Source organism: Gymnoscopelus braueri (genome assembly GCF_963280865.1).
Source record: "Gymnoscopelus braueri genome assembly, chromosome: 1".
NCBI classification, from domain to species: Eukaryota; Metazoa; Chordata; class Actinopteri; order Myctophiformes; family Myctophidae; genus Gymnoscopelus; species Gymnoscopelus braueri.
In genome coordinates, this window is record NC_137603.1 from 20,761,645 (window position 1) to 20,776,688 (window position 15,044).

At 43.0% G+C, this 15,044-nt stretch overlaps 1 protein-coding gene across 5 annotated transcripts in view; it reads right to left on the minus strand.

Annotated features, from left to right (window-relative positions):
* The window catches only part of trpm7 (transient receptor potential cation channel, subfamily M, member 7), a 73,976-nt gene that overhangs the window by 28,978 nt on the left and 29,954 nt on the right, over positions 1–15,044 (minus strand). For all 5 annotated transcript variants that reach the window (XM_080428843.1, XM_080428842.1, XM_080428844.1 and 2 more), the window contains exons 10-19: positions 14,564–14,636; positions 10,863–10,963; positions 9,101–9,235; positions 8,611–8,664; positions 8,021–8,161; positions 5,079–5,210; positions 4,615–4,892; positions 2,715–2,943; positions 1,493–1,648; positions 130–273 (exon numbers count right to left, since the gene is read on the minus strand). In XM_080428843.1, the coding sequence (XP_080284969.1) occupies positions 130–273; positions 1,493–1,648; positions 2,715–2,943; positions 4,615–4,892; positions 5,079–5,210; positions 8,021–8,161; positions 8,611–8,664; positions 9,101–9,235; positions 10,863–10,963; positions 14,564–14,636 (1,443 nt within the window). The remainder of the gene's footprint in view (positions 1–129; positions 274–1,492; positions 1,649–2,714; positions 2,944–4,614; positions 4,893–5,078; positions 5,211–8,020; positions 8,162–8,610; positions 8,665–9,100; positions 9,236–10,862; positions 10,964–14,563; positions 14,637–15,044) is intronic.

The following is a 15,044-nucleotide window of genomic DNA, read 5'->3' on the forward strand; positions in this document are numbered from 1 at the left end:
GAAGACATTAGGGATGCATAATTAGTCATATTAGTATCGGCAATATCGTTCTTAAAAATGCAATCCGTATCAAACCAATATCAATATAAAATCCAGAGTCAGACAGAGAACGAGGTGTGATTTGTTTACCGTGTTGGACCAGAACTTGACGATGGGGGCGTGGTAGAAAGCGTAAATCTTGCGGGTCAACGGCAGCTTCCTGGAGCGAACGTGGGTCTCCGTCTCACTCTTGAGCTCAACATGGTCATGCACCCTGGTCTCTTTAAACACATCCTGCAACAACAAATCAACACAACATGAGGAATCTATGCAGAGAGGGAAACTAATGTCACTTACAACTACACAACTTACAACTTCACTCGTGCCGGCAGTCACGGCACGAGTGAACCGTGCCGTGACTGCCGCCTAACATATTTCACAGGTTCTGGATTTGTTTCCATACTCCGTTTCACATAAGGTTCTCAGAACCTAAATTGGGCCCTGCTCAGGGGTCTCTCTCTCGATTGAGAGATTGTGAGAGTGTGTGTGTGTGTGAGAGAGAGAGAGAGAGTGTGAGAGAGAGTGTGAGAGAGAGAGAGAGAGTGTGAGTGAGTGAGTGAGTGAGTGAGTGAGTGAGTGAGTGAGTGAGTGAGTGAGTGAGTGAGTGAGTGAGTGAGAGAGGGGAGGGACCGAGGGAGAGAGGGAAAGTGTGAGAAAGAGGTAGATAGAGAAACAGACATGATAGAGTGAGGAGGGAGAGAGAGAAAAAAGCTGTGAAATAAGAAAGTAAGTCTGTGCGAAAGACAGAAAAAAAAGAGAACAAGAAAATGAAAAGAACAAACAAAAAGAGAAAAGCGGAGGTTGCTGCATCCCACTAGGAGTTAGGACTAAGAGTTTGAATCCTCTCCTGTGCTCCATACAGGCCATGTTCATGACCCTCCTGCACCACAAACAAGCTCAAGCCAGGGCACCTGGCAGCAGGGCTGTTAAACAGACTCCACACGTGCTAGGCTGGTGGTTCCCAAACAATGGCCTAGTTTTATGGGCCCCTTTTGAATGTTTTTAAAACGTATTATTTCAAACGATAAAATAGAAAGAAATCACTTTCTTTTCATTTTTCAAAAGAATTACAGAAATAAAAGGAAATTATCCATAAACATAAAAAAGTAAATAAATTAAGACATACTGAAACTAGCCAATCAACAAGCTTGTAGATCAGCTATTTATGAAATAGGGAAAAAGTAATTAATTCATAATATCATTTTTAAGTGAGGCTTAAACATTTTTTAAGCTAGGCTCCTCTCTGACAGGTGATTCCATGTGTATCAGAGGAAGCATTTGGTTTCAATATCATCCCATAGGACCAAACAGTCCCGTCACCAACCAGCAGGGGTCAGCACTATAGGGAATTCGGGAATTGGCATAACAACTACATTGGCAGAAAAGGTGGGGAAATTGCCAGCAAAATAAATGAAATAAATACAATATAAATAAATATAAAGCGTAGCGAGACCATTTGTATGTCGTCCGGTACATTGTGGAAGTTGTGTTCACTGTCCTCCATGGTCATCTGGTGGTCATCCTGGTTCTGAGGGATGTGAGCCATCTCTGCTTTGGTCTTATACTCCAACAGGAGGATGGCAGGAGGCACCAAGATGCTGAGGATCACCTACACACACACACACACACACACACACACACACACACACACACTAATGATTCTAATAATAATATTACAATAAAAAAATCACACCCTGTGTGAAGTGGGCGGTGTCTTGCTAGCTAATCACAATACTGAATGGAGTCAACCAATCATGTACAAAAAATAAATACATTTATTGAAACACTCTTTATGATGGAAGAAACCATAACTTAAAAAAAACTAATTTATGTTTTTTTTTAAGTTATGGTTTCTTAGATAGGGCTATGCACATGTGTCATGTGACACTGGCCAATCACAGTCCTGAATAGACTGTGATTGGCCAATCACGGTGCAGGGTTAGGCGGGGTACATTTTTGGCCAATCACAGCGCAGGATTTGTTGTACAAATATCCAAACCTCACTTATAGGGGCGGTTTCACCGCCCAAAAAATAATATAGGATTATAATAAAAATCACACCCAGTGTGAAGTGAGCGGTGCTATTTATGAGTTATTAATTTCATCATGCGTCTCGCTAGCCAATCACAGCACTCCTGCGAAGTGATGTGCGAAGTGACGTGCTTACATTTTTTACATTATTATTAATTTCATCATGCGTCTCGCTAGCCAATCACAGCGCGTCTGCGAAGTTTGAAGTTAATTTCATCATGTGTCTCGCTAGCCAATCACGGCACGTCCTGCAGAGCTTAGCCTATGGGCGTGTTTTCCACAGCATGGCGTCACAGCGAAAGACAAATTTTCGTGACGGAAAAACTTTCACCACGGATGGGTCCTAAACCCTCTTATAGGAGCGGTTACACCGCTCAAAAATAGGAACTTAAAGTATACTACGTTGGTTCCATTGATCCAAACCGGAACACAATCGATGGATTATTAAAATAAGCATGCTCTGAAGATGCACGTGGCCCACCCATCTGACCACTGGCACACACATCTGGCTTCCGTGTTAAGCGGTCAGCTGGGTGGGCCACGAACGCTTTCGAGATTTTTTAAAGTGGGCCCTGGAGGGGAAAAAAAAAGGGTTGGGAACCACTGCTCTACAAGCTTCTACTTTGATGTCACGCAGACTGCACCTTATACCAGGAGTTCTTGCGCATGTTGAGGCGTCCCATCCACATGTCGGAGAGCAGCAGCTGGGTGCAGGTGTGAGCCACGAAAGGCCTGAGGTGCGACGACACGGCCAGCTTCAGACACGTGCTGTTGCTCCAGTTCTTCAGCTCGTAGGTCAGCAGCTTCATGGCCATGGTCTCGTCCTGTCTGAACGACTGCTCCAGCAGGTCCACCGCCAGCGTCCCATACTCACTGCAGTGGAGAGGAACAAAGGACAAACCGGTGTCAGGTGCAAACCTTGTACGATTGTCCCAAAACTGTTACTTTTCAGGAAAGGGGGGGGGGGGGAAACCTGTGTTACAATGGAGCCAACGTACTTATTTGGTCACTATCTCTTGTTGATGATTTTCATTAGATAAATATGGATGAAACCCACAGACAGACTTTCATTTTCAATTTGTTTTAAAGGTTTAATGACATTCACTTTTACACCACATTCAAAGTCTTTGTCATGGTCCTTCAAAAGTGTACAAAAAGTTTTAAGTGAAAATTCCATTCCAGTGATCCATGGCAGGTGTTTTTCTCTCACATTTCTAAAGCCTTTTCAACTGCAATGAAAAAAGAAATCTTTGCCTGCGGGTGTCGCTGGTGAGGGATTTTGCCTGTCAATCATCGCCTCTGCTCCGCCCCCCCCAAAGGAAAGGATAGGGGAGGGGAGGGGCAAGGAGGAGAGTGGGCGGGATTAATCGACTGTGACCTCACTGTCGAAGGGCCAAGCTCAGATTACTTTTCAGCCTAATTATTCAGAAAACCCCAGACCACAGAAAATCCACTGAATGTTCTAAGTTCAGGTTTTTTGGGTGTAATTGAGGTCATAAAACCCCAAATAAAACATTGAAAATAAAAAAAGTGAAAATGAATGTCATGATACCTTTAAATAGTGGAAACAGCAGATCTACAAGCTCACTTGTAAATCGGCTATTGTTGCTATACCTTTGCACAACACTCTTGTATGACAAAGCATGGCATTAATTTATGAAAAAATAAACATGAAATATGGAGATACAAGGTTTCTGCCTGACAGTAACATTATAAAACTTGAATCCCCATTCATTTCATCTTAGAGACTTTAGAATGTTAGCCTTAGTGCACACACAGTGTGCTTGTTCAAAGACATTCAAGGTGAGTGAAAGACCTGGACGCTACAGGAAGTTGTCTCCGATTACCAAGCTACACTGATACTCTAAAATCATTTGTAGATGCTTCATATTTCATATCTCATATCAATACTGTGTCCCTGTGTTCTGTTTATATGCTCTTCTCTTGGGAGCATTATGAACCAACTGTGTACAATGTTCATTGTCATATCAAGCTGGTAACCAACAACAAAATACTCCTGTGTTAAAGCGCAAGGACACTTCGGTAGAGTTTGGGTTGGGTAGTTACCCTGTCATGATGTAATTCCATTAGTTGCTCCATTGATTAGAAAATGATATTCCAAAATAGTCTCCTCATAAAATTTTATTGCACAGTGAAACTCTCTTTTAGCACATAGACGAACACAAAGCAGATTCTGATGTAACCAAATCTGACACAGCACTTATTATTATTATTTATTAATTCATGTATTTTATTTGTTTTAAATAAAATGTGAAACTGTGGATCCAGTCCGGTTCTTGATTTTGCAATTCAAATTGCAAAACGGCATTACATTTTTTTAAACCCCCACCATGTCAGCCTTTGTGATGTTACATATTGGCAGAATCAGCTTTGTTTGTGTTAATTTATGTGCTAAAAAGGTGCTAATCGATTTAGTTGAGTAAAAAAATCTGTTAGAATGTTTTCAGGTCGAAATATATTGATTATTCAATTAACCTGTACAAGTAAGATTAAGCAAATTTTCTGTTAATTGCCCAGCCCTACTTTGAGTACTCCTTCAGCTCCTCAGAGGTATCATCTACGACGTCGCTCTTCTTGGCCTCGTAGCACATGGATCGGCACAGCTTGCAGGCCACCAGGGCCTTGGCCATGTTCTCCTCTCCATGCTGCCAGAAGAACAGCGACATCTTCTGCCTCTTCATCAGCACGGCCCACACCAGCAGCTCGTTGAACGGGTAGGGGAACCGCCGCGTCTCCGGGTCGTCGATGTCCACGATCTCCTCCTTGCTCCTCTTCTTGTTCTGCTCCACGTGAGACTCCAGCTGAGAGGGATGGAGGGAGGGAGTTGAAAGGGGTTAGGGTAAGAATTTTTAACTTAAGTTAGCAATATCACAGTGTAAAAATGCTTTGTTAGTCCCACATTCAAATTTCAAAGTACAAAGGTATTAGCATCAAAATAGCGACGATATGGCGAGCCTACTGTCCAGCTGGTTGCAGAATGAGATTACCTTGGGTTTGTAAGGCTGTGCGGTCTTGATGAAGTGATTGTGTCTAGTCTTCTCTTTCTTATCGGCCTGGATGCTGAAAGACTCGTGACTTTTCCTCAGATGAGAGCCTGGACTAGTATGACGACCTGATCTCTGTAAACGACACACACAACAGTGTTAATTTAATTAGGGTGCACAATTATAACCACATAGTTTGGTACACTTGTACACTCTCTGATGGTTAAATTAATTAAATTAATTAAAAGGATTTACTTCAAATACTTAAAACAAAGATTCACAAGACATCAACATCAGAATTCTTTGGTTTATTTGAGTATTAAGAAACATTCAATTATTTATTAATAACGTTCTTAAAATATAAAGATAGGAACAAAGATAGAAGCTATGTATTATATGTAGGCAACATGGGCAGAAAAACCTTTATATTAATTATTGCAGTAGTTGAAAGAGTACACGTATTAATATATTACGCATGCGCACGCACGCACACACACACAGAGTAAACATGAGGACTCTCCCGGTGCTTCTGTTAAGCTCTTGTATCTCATTATATCAATAAAGAAGCGATACGTGTCCAGACAGGTTATCATGTAGATTAGATTAGATTGTCAGGAATGACACGCTAAGGATCATTCCTCTGAACAGTTTTCTCCTCTAGCAGGCTTAGTCCCTGGTAAGATGGCTAGAAGCAAACCCAGCTCAGCAGTACAGTGCTTTATGTGAAACTCATGGGTTTAAAACCACAATGCATGGTACACGCATGTAATGGACCCTTCGCTAAGCCCCACCCACTCCACTCTGTGACTGGTGGTGCGAAGTTAGTCACACCCAGGCCTGGCAGCGCCTGGCAATCTCTGCTTCTCACCCATTGACTTGCATGTTAAATGACGGCTTTTCCCCTTAAAAATAATCGATCATTTCAGCAGCAATAGCTTCAAAATCTCTTCTAAATCTAGTCAACAAGGCCTGCAGTAGGCTATGCACTGGACAAATGTGCATGACATTATTTCAATAAACTAAAAACACGGGAAATGTTAGAGGGAGTAATAGCCATGGATACACGACGGTCATCTGTCTCGACCGTCATGGATGAATTTCAACCTGGTGTTTGCACTTTCTCCATTTATAGCCCGTACATCTACAGAAACGTTCATATTTCAAACATAAAGTGCTTATCCCATGGCCACGGATGTTACATTTATGTACGGGCTCTCAAAAGTACAGGTATCATCCGTATTGTTCAATAAAAAGCATCGGTGGCCATTTTATCCATATGCTTTCAACTAAGCGACCCTATCGGTTGGTAGGTGTATTGCACTCTGATACGTTATAACTCTATGAGAAAATGGCCACCGATCGGATTAAAATGCTTTTTATTGAACAATACAGAATATACGGGTACTTTTGAGAGTCCCGTGCATCATTTTCACATCCGTGGCCATAGGGTAAGCAATTTATATTTGAAATCTGAACGTTTATATATATGTACGGACCGTAAATGGAGAAAGTGCAAACACCAGGTTGAAGTTGATCCATGACTGTAACAGGAGTTTTCATGTACCGCAGGGTAAGACTACAGTAGCAGTTAATAAATAGACGAACAAATGAATGAATATACTTTAACGTGCGGAATCCGAAACAGGCAGCGCTGTGATTCTGAATTTTGTTACGATTACGGTGATTAGTAGCCTATTATTGACACCACCTGGGCGAGTGAGTCGTGTCGTGTAACTTTCTGACAGCTGTGTATGTGTTCGACAACAACACAGCCATATTCAGCCTTGCCGTTTAAGTGCAGATTTCAGCTTAATTGGGAAAAGCAGCCTCCAACGGGTTTGGGTACGTGGTTCATAGTCACCATTGCGTTATCGTGGTATTCCTATTCTTGCTATTATGTTGCAAATGATTGTGTGTGTGCGGGCGAAATAACATTGACAGCTATGGCAGGTGACGAAAGCTTGCCAGACCTATGCCAGGCTAACAACGGTTGCTAAGCTGGCATTGGACAATCGCTTTTGGGGTGGGGTTTAGCGAAGGGTCCATTCTCTTCATTATATGCTGAGTCACTGAGGCTAAAGCGTCTTTCACGTGACAAGAATTGAGCACTGTGTTCAATGCCAATGAAGCAGTGACTACATGACATCACTGAGTGCTGCCAGCCACTGAAAAGGTGTTGCATCATTAGTTGGTTTTACCAACAGTTAATACAGAACAGGGTTTCCTGCAGGAAAACCCTGATCTAGGTGCTACTGGAGGGGGTGCACGTGCCTGCGAATACTCGGGCTGCACAATATGGACATCATTTCATACCTCAATAGCTGCCAAATATCTCAATAGCGATCCAATATCCAATATGACTATGTGTACTTATTTTATGTGTACTTTCTATGTTGCGCAAATGAGGCACCCCAGGGGGCACGTTAGGGGCCCCCGGTGTGGCTATTGTGATGGAAGACCTTTGAACAGTGTTTGTACCAAGTTTGGATCGGAGCGACGGTGCGCATGTGGCAGCCAGGGAAGTGGCTATATTGATGGCAGACCCCTGACCAGTGTTGGTGCCAAGTTTGGTGCGGATCGGAGCGACGGGCGCCTTGTAGGTCTGCATCTTACACTTGTGACGTCTACCGTCCATCTGCCCGTCTGCCGTCGGTTGACCCTCTAGGCAATTTTAATATAGGATTGTGTAGCAGCAATACAGCAACGAACAATTTAGCCATGTTTATACTACGACGTGGAACTTCCATCTGGGACGGCAGTAAGACATGGCCGCTATCGTTTACGTTGAGTGTGTGTGTGTGTGTGTGTGTGTGTGTGTGTGTGTGTGTGTGTGTGTGTGTGTGTGTGTGTGTGTGTGTGTGTGTGTGTGTGTGTGTGTGTGTGTGTGTGTGTGTGTGTGTGTGTGAGTGTGTGTGTGTTTGTGGTCACCTTTAACACAAACTCACCCTGCTGTTGCCATGGAGATTGTTGTAAATGATGCGGAAGCGTTTCCTGGTGTAGTTACACCTGTAAGTCCCGCCCATCAGATACTCGATGACCAGGCCCACGTCAATCAAGGTGATCTTGTAGTTTGGAGGAAGGTTACCCTACAGAGAGTTAAAGGAAACAATGGAAGAAGAATGACCACTGCTGTCTGCTAAGAACTGCTGTCTTAGCACAATGAAATTAATTCCAAATCAACTTTAAGTTGGTTTTGTCAATACATGATTGAATATTGAATATTACATGAAAAAAAAATTACAACAGAATTTTTATTCATTGACTGAATACTTTATTAGCAGTTTGCAAAAATGGGAGTGTTGTCATCTCTTTCATTAGCTCTGGTTAACACCTACGGAAATTAAGCAATGACTCTGCTGAGCTCCTTCTCAAACAACAACAAAAAAAAGTTTGATTAACTGTTAGCTTCGGGCTGTGTCCCGCACTAAACACCACGATCTACAAGCTTACAAAGAGCTTACAGATCTGTTATTTTTCGGTGTGCGACGCCCACGTGCAACTAAGTATAAGTTAAACTTAAGAGCCGATAGGTTACCTGTTTGACATCCCTGACCAGATGAAGTAGAGTTGGATTGTTGGGAGCTTGTTTCTGTAACAGAAGACATGCAGACAAACAGGAAGGAAGAGCTCAGAGCTATGATAAACCATTATTATGTATCCATGTGTTTTAGTGTTTGGAACTTCAATAAAATACCTTGAAAAATATAGATATGCAATGACACTGGGGGGAAACACGACATGATTTCAAGGCATAAAGATTTTTTATTAAAAGATTAACAGCAAAATAATGAACTCAAAAGCATTCACGGCCCACCCAGCTGACCACTTGACACATCTGCCGTGTTAAGTGGTCACATGGGTGGGCTGCATGCATTTTCAGAGCATTTTTATTTTAATGATCTGATACAGATCATTAGATGTACATCCATGTGTTACCGTGTGTGTGTGTGTGTGTGTGTGTGTGTGTGTGTGTGTGTGTGTGTGTGTGTGTGTGTGTGTGGGTAGGTGTGCAGTCAGTGTGTTACCGTGTTGTAGAGTTCCTCCAGGCGGTTGATGGTCAGAAAGCGGTGCATGCTCACACCGTTCTCTATCAGCAGCTTGACAAAATCCACCCTGTCCATAATCAGAGCATCTAGCATGGCCTGTTCCAGAGAACCCACCTGAACGCACACACACACACACAAGACAATACATTTCATTATTACTGGCCTATGAACCACTTAAACCCCAGCATCCATATTCCGGGGGGGAACACTAGCCAAAAATAGCCGATCTACAGCCTCACACGTGACGCGTTGTGAGCTTGTAGATCGGCTATTTTTGGCGAAGGCATTTGGTGTAGACGGGAAAAAGCGGACCATGAACAGAGCCAACTCAGGTCCAGTTTACAAGGTCCGGTCTAGAGGGCTTAAGTCTAAGTGGTTAAACAATTAAACACTTTTAATACAGGCGTCCCCATTTTGGGGATGTCAATAAAGGTGGAATATACTGTATAAAATATAAGAATATTGTATATATTTTCATAGACAATCTACAAGCTTTAAATAGACAACCTACAAGTTCCCAACTCATTGTGGCTTTTTTTTTTTACTTAAATTTTTATCCCGCGATTTTTGTAACCCATTTTTTTCACCCGGTGCCAATTTCCTAAGTGATCCTGGGCGCTACACCAGCCCTACACCAGCACTACACCAGTCCCCCACAGTAGGGAGGCCAGGGCCGAGCTCATGCTTCCTTCAGGCATGAGAGACAACTGACCTTCTTGTCACCTGACAGGGGGGAGTTTCCCTGGTTGGACGTAGCGCGCGGAAGGAACACGTTATTCCAACCAGTTCCCTTCCCCTCCATCAGGCGCCCCGGCTGTCATGGGGGAGGCAGTATAGCGACCAGGATTACTACATGTTTTTGTGAGGGTATTAACTACCCTAGGAGACACGGGGAGAACATGCAAACTCCACACAGAGTAGGCCCTTTCGCCAACCCCACCTAGGGTATGGAACTCATTGTGGCTTGACGTCGATTTTGTATATTTTTTCAGGCTCAAGTGGTTAAAGGGAAGTATTTTTTGGATACAAAAAAACAATAAGGGAAAAAACAGAAAACACAGCCATAAAAACAGGACATGGTTACATTTCCTTGCGTCAATGCTAACCTCAGGGATTCCAAATTTTACATCAGCACAGCTATCACGAGCTTATAAAAGATTAATCTAATGGGGTTTATGTTACACATGTTAAGTCAAGACAAATGGTTTGATGGCAGCCTGCCAGAGTCGAGTCCCTCTGTGCCCTGGCTCCTCTGAGCCTCTGAGGCCGGCTGGGTAGCAGAAGATTCCTGGGGCTTTCTGGACCATTTGAAAAGGTTTTGCGTGAATGTCAAGGCAAGCGAACATCATTATGAAGCATCTGGCCACTCAAACAAGCAAATGTAGGGCAGTGGCTCTGAACATTTTCGCCCCCAAATTGATTGCGGACCCCAGCTGAAAAGGTTTTATGCCAAGGTATATCTGCTATTCAAAAATAGCAGATCTGTTGCACCTAGGCTCGATCGTCGTGGGTTTGAGTCCCGATCCCGGAGACCTTTGCTGCACGTCACTTCATGTCTCTCTCTCCCCATTTCCTGTCTATGTACTGTACTATCAAAGAAGGCAGGAAAAAGACCCCAAAAAAATCTTTAAAAATAGCACATCTACGAGCTCACGTCGCTGGGGACGCACTGGAACCCCCTCAAGGACCCCTGCGGGGTCCCCGGACCCCACTTTGAGAACCCCGGACATAGGGGACGTACCAGGAGCTGCTGGCCGTACACAAACACGTGGTTCTTGGCGATGTCGACGCGGTCCCACGCCAAGGTCAGGACCAGCTGATCGAAGGCAGACGCATTTGTGCCTGAAGAAAAAAGGGGGGAGGGTAAATGAATAAGCATACACACGTGCACAAATCAAGCCAGGTACACTCACACACCATATGAAGACATACACGTGCGACATTAATTGCTACTTAATTAAAGCCATATTAAATTGTGTATTTCCCTCTTTTGTTACATGATGTATTTCTCTGCCAGTTTAGTTGTTATGCCAATTCCCCTTGAACAATAAGCTGAGTTGGTATTAACCCCTACTTGGAAAGGGTGTAGACATCCATGTCACCTTCCATAGCCACTTCTTTCCCACTGTTCAGCTCCCTGCTGAACAGTGGGGCTGTCAACAAATATTCCATATTCAAATATTTGAATGTTGTATAAAAAAATAATCAACGTTTGAACTGTAAAAAAAACTGCCTCACGAGTTGTCGTGAGGCTCTGGACGCATGTACCCTTATGCAGCAGCTGGTCTTGTGAAATCACAGAGCTATTAAGCTGCTTCAATAGAGCACCGAGGTCTGACATCACTGCCGCTAGAGGGCGCTATCCCCCTGGGTCACAGCGTTATTTTTCCTCTTGAAAATCCCATAGGAAAATATTAGATCGCGTCATATATAAGAACTGTGTTCCAGAAATAAACATATCGGCCGGGCGATTTTCTCATATGGATATGAAGCATGAAAAGTACTAATTTATCTAAAGAAAAAAAATACGATTCTCCAAACAAAGACGTTATCAAAACGTTATATAAATCATAAACGACACAGAGTCGCATACCTGACAAAATCGCCAGGGTGGTTTGTTTATTTTTGGAACACAGTTCTTCTTATATGACGCAATCTTAAGATTTCTCTATGGGATTTTCAAGAGAAAAAGTAACGGCGTGACCCAGGGGTAGTGGAAGTGACGTCAGGACATCGGTACTCTATCTACTCTATTGAAGTAGATTGGCTATTTTCGACGGTGTAGAGGGACAAAATGAGCAAACGAAGAACAGAGGCCTGGAGGACCCCGGTAAATGAATAAGCATACTACACACGTGCACAAATCAAGCCAGGTACACTCACACACCATATGAAGACATACACGTGTGCGACATTAATTGCTAGGTACACTCACAGGTACACAGGGTTTAAGTTATTAGCTAACTTGGTGCACCTGAGGGACAGGGTCTGTGGTGGCGGGACTAGTTGAAGCACTTGAGTAAGTAATGAGTTGTCAATAACAAAAAAGTACACTGAATTACCTTCAAATCCCTAGTCTGAAAAGGAGTCAAGTTAAATCTAAACTAAACTTTTTTTTTACACAGCTCCACTTTTTAATCAACTAAACATACTTGATACTGAGAACATACAAATGTATCTTTAACCAACTAAAACTAACTACACAGAATAACTTCTTTAACCAACTAAACATACTACGGTACATACAACTATAAACAACTAAACATATACAACTACTGTACATCCTTAACCCATTCAATCCGGGAAGGCATTTGTCACTTTAGATTTCTTTGGCTATTCAAAAATAGCAGATCTACAATCTCGTGCCGTTTTTTTGAAAAAAACATATGCTGCTATAATCAGTGGTGCTCCAAAATTTCCATGTCAAGGACCCCCACAATGATATGTATTTGGCCGCGGAACCCCATCTCAAAATATGTTGTTCCAGGGACCCCCAGAAGCACAGATCGGAGTTAAATATTTTCGCTTTAAAAGATATATATTCAAAGATTTGCACACATTTTCCACGATAAAAAAATAATAAAATAGCAGATCTACAAGCTCATAGCACTATGACTTGTACATCTGATATTTTTTAATAACCAAAGAAATCCTGACACAGATCTTAAAGGGTTAACCAACTGTGATAAATTGATTATGTATGAGTGGGACGGGGCGGTCAATAGTCTTTGAACAACTTGAGAGGTTTGGTTCCCACCGGGGTGAGTTACTGTTTCACCCTGAAGAATGCGGCTCTGCCGGCCAAATATTTGCCCGTGCGGGCCTTCTTCAGGGTGTTTTGTTCTGTCACAATCCTCAATGAGTCTTTTGAGTATCAGAACCAGTTTCTCCACAACTCTAATCAGTTTGAAAAGGGCACTACGTGAGTGGGGTTGAACACACACATTCCTTCCTTTTGTCTCCAATTAGAGTAATGGGAACAAATGTAATTTAGATAGTATATTGTTTAGACAGATGCCAGGTTCTTGGTTAACCTGGGATCCTCGTTTCTTGAGGCACTACACTGTTCTCTTTACGTTCTATGTACGGTACTGTATGTGATTACCTTGCTTATTGTAAGTCACTCTGGCTAAGAGGGTCTGCTAAATGCCTACATTGTAACTGTTAAACCTCAATTTCCCCCCTCGGAATCAATAATGGTTTATCTGATCATTAAAAAAAAGGAGGAAACTAAATAGTTGCACGCTCTTTTTTCCTGCTGGAGGACATTTCAGTTCATGGCCCTCTTTATTTCCTTCTTTGTTGTAAAAAAAAAAGAAAGAAAAAAAATACGGAATATTGCAGACACAAGCTACCGTAATCATGGCTAAATGTAGGACAGTGGTTCCCAACCTGTGGGCAGGGGCCCACTGGTGGGCTGTGAGGATATTGTAAGTGGGCCCCCAAATAATTAGCAAAACACTCAAAAACTTAATTGATAACATAACATTTTTTTAAAGATTCAAGTATACTACATTATTTCCATTGATCCAGGCCGGAACACAATCGATTGATTTATCATTAAAATGCTCTGAAAATGCATGCGGCCCACCCATCTGACCACTTAACATGGCAGCCGAATAGCGGTCAGATGGCTGGGCCGCGCGAACTCTTTTTGAGATTTTCAGGTGGGCCCTGATCCCCGAAAAGGTTGGGAGCCACTGATGTAGGTGAATACCTAGCAACCCTGTGCTCTCCCCTCAGGAGAGTGTGTCTCCCTGTCTCAGACAGACTGCAGAGAGAGAGAGGCAACAGCATGGAGGCATGCAGGGAAAGAAGAGGAATGACGCTGTTGTTGAAAGAACGCTGGCTGGCAACACGATCTCTTCACACACACACACACACACACACACACACACACACACACACACACAAGCAGAAAGGAATGAGAGAGGGAAAGAGAGGGAGAACATGTCTCTCTCTGTGTGTGTGTGTGTGTGTGTGTGTGTGTGTGTGTGTGTGTGTGTGTGTGTGTGTGTGTGTGTGTGTGTGTGTGTGTGTGTGTGTGTGTGTGTGTGTGTGTGTGTGTGTGTGTGTGTGTGTGTGTGGGTTTCTCAAAACATATCTATATCGATATGAAAACACGACAAGGTCAAGCCAAAGTCAAGATGTTAATCTATAAAGTACAGCAGCATAATGTGCTGCCAGGGGACAATCCCAGGATGAAGAGGCTAAATCGTATTCATTACCACTCCTCATGTTGACAATGAGACAGACACAGTGTTAGTCCATCAGGAGTAATGGGGACACAAAGAGAAGGGAAGATGGGATCACAGAAAACAGAAAGATGAGAAGCACAATAAAAGAGGAGAAAAACTGAAAGAAATGGACAGAGACGCAGACAAAGAAGGGAGGAGGAGAGACACAGTAGACAGAGAGAGAGGAGAGTTGTACTTGACCAACCTTTGAGTAGAGCCCTCAGAATGGCCACATCAATGTCCTGGTGATCCTCTGAGCTGATGTGGAACACAGTGATCTGTTTACAAAGGAGATTCAAACCGCCTGTATTAAGGGTGCAACTGTTAATCAAACTAATCGATTTAATAACGCCAAAGGCAAGTTGCCAATGCCAATGCACATTTTAATAAAAGGCATAAATGGAACGTGAAGTCCAATACGGCTGCAACAGTTAACCACTTTCAACCTTGCATCCCTAGTGGACTGGAGTGATTCAAAAGGATGTGCTATGCCCATCCAAATGGAAGTGGAGTAGAGTTCTCAACGGGCCTGAAAGTTAAGGCCTGGCCCTAACTGGGCCCTACTGGGCCGGCCCGAGGCTCTGCCTGGCCCGAACAATTACCATACGTTTAGGCCAGAAAACCCGAAAAGGTGTCCTTGTATGCTTTATGTCCTCAAAGTCACGCATCCAACCAGCTTTGAACTG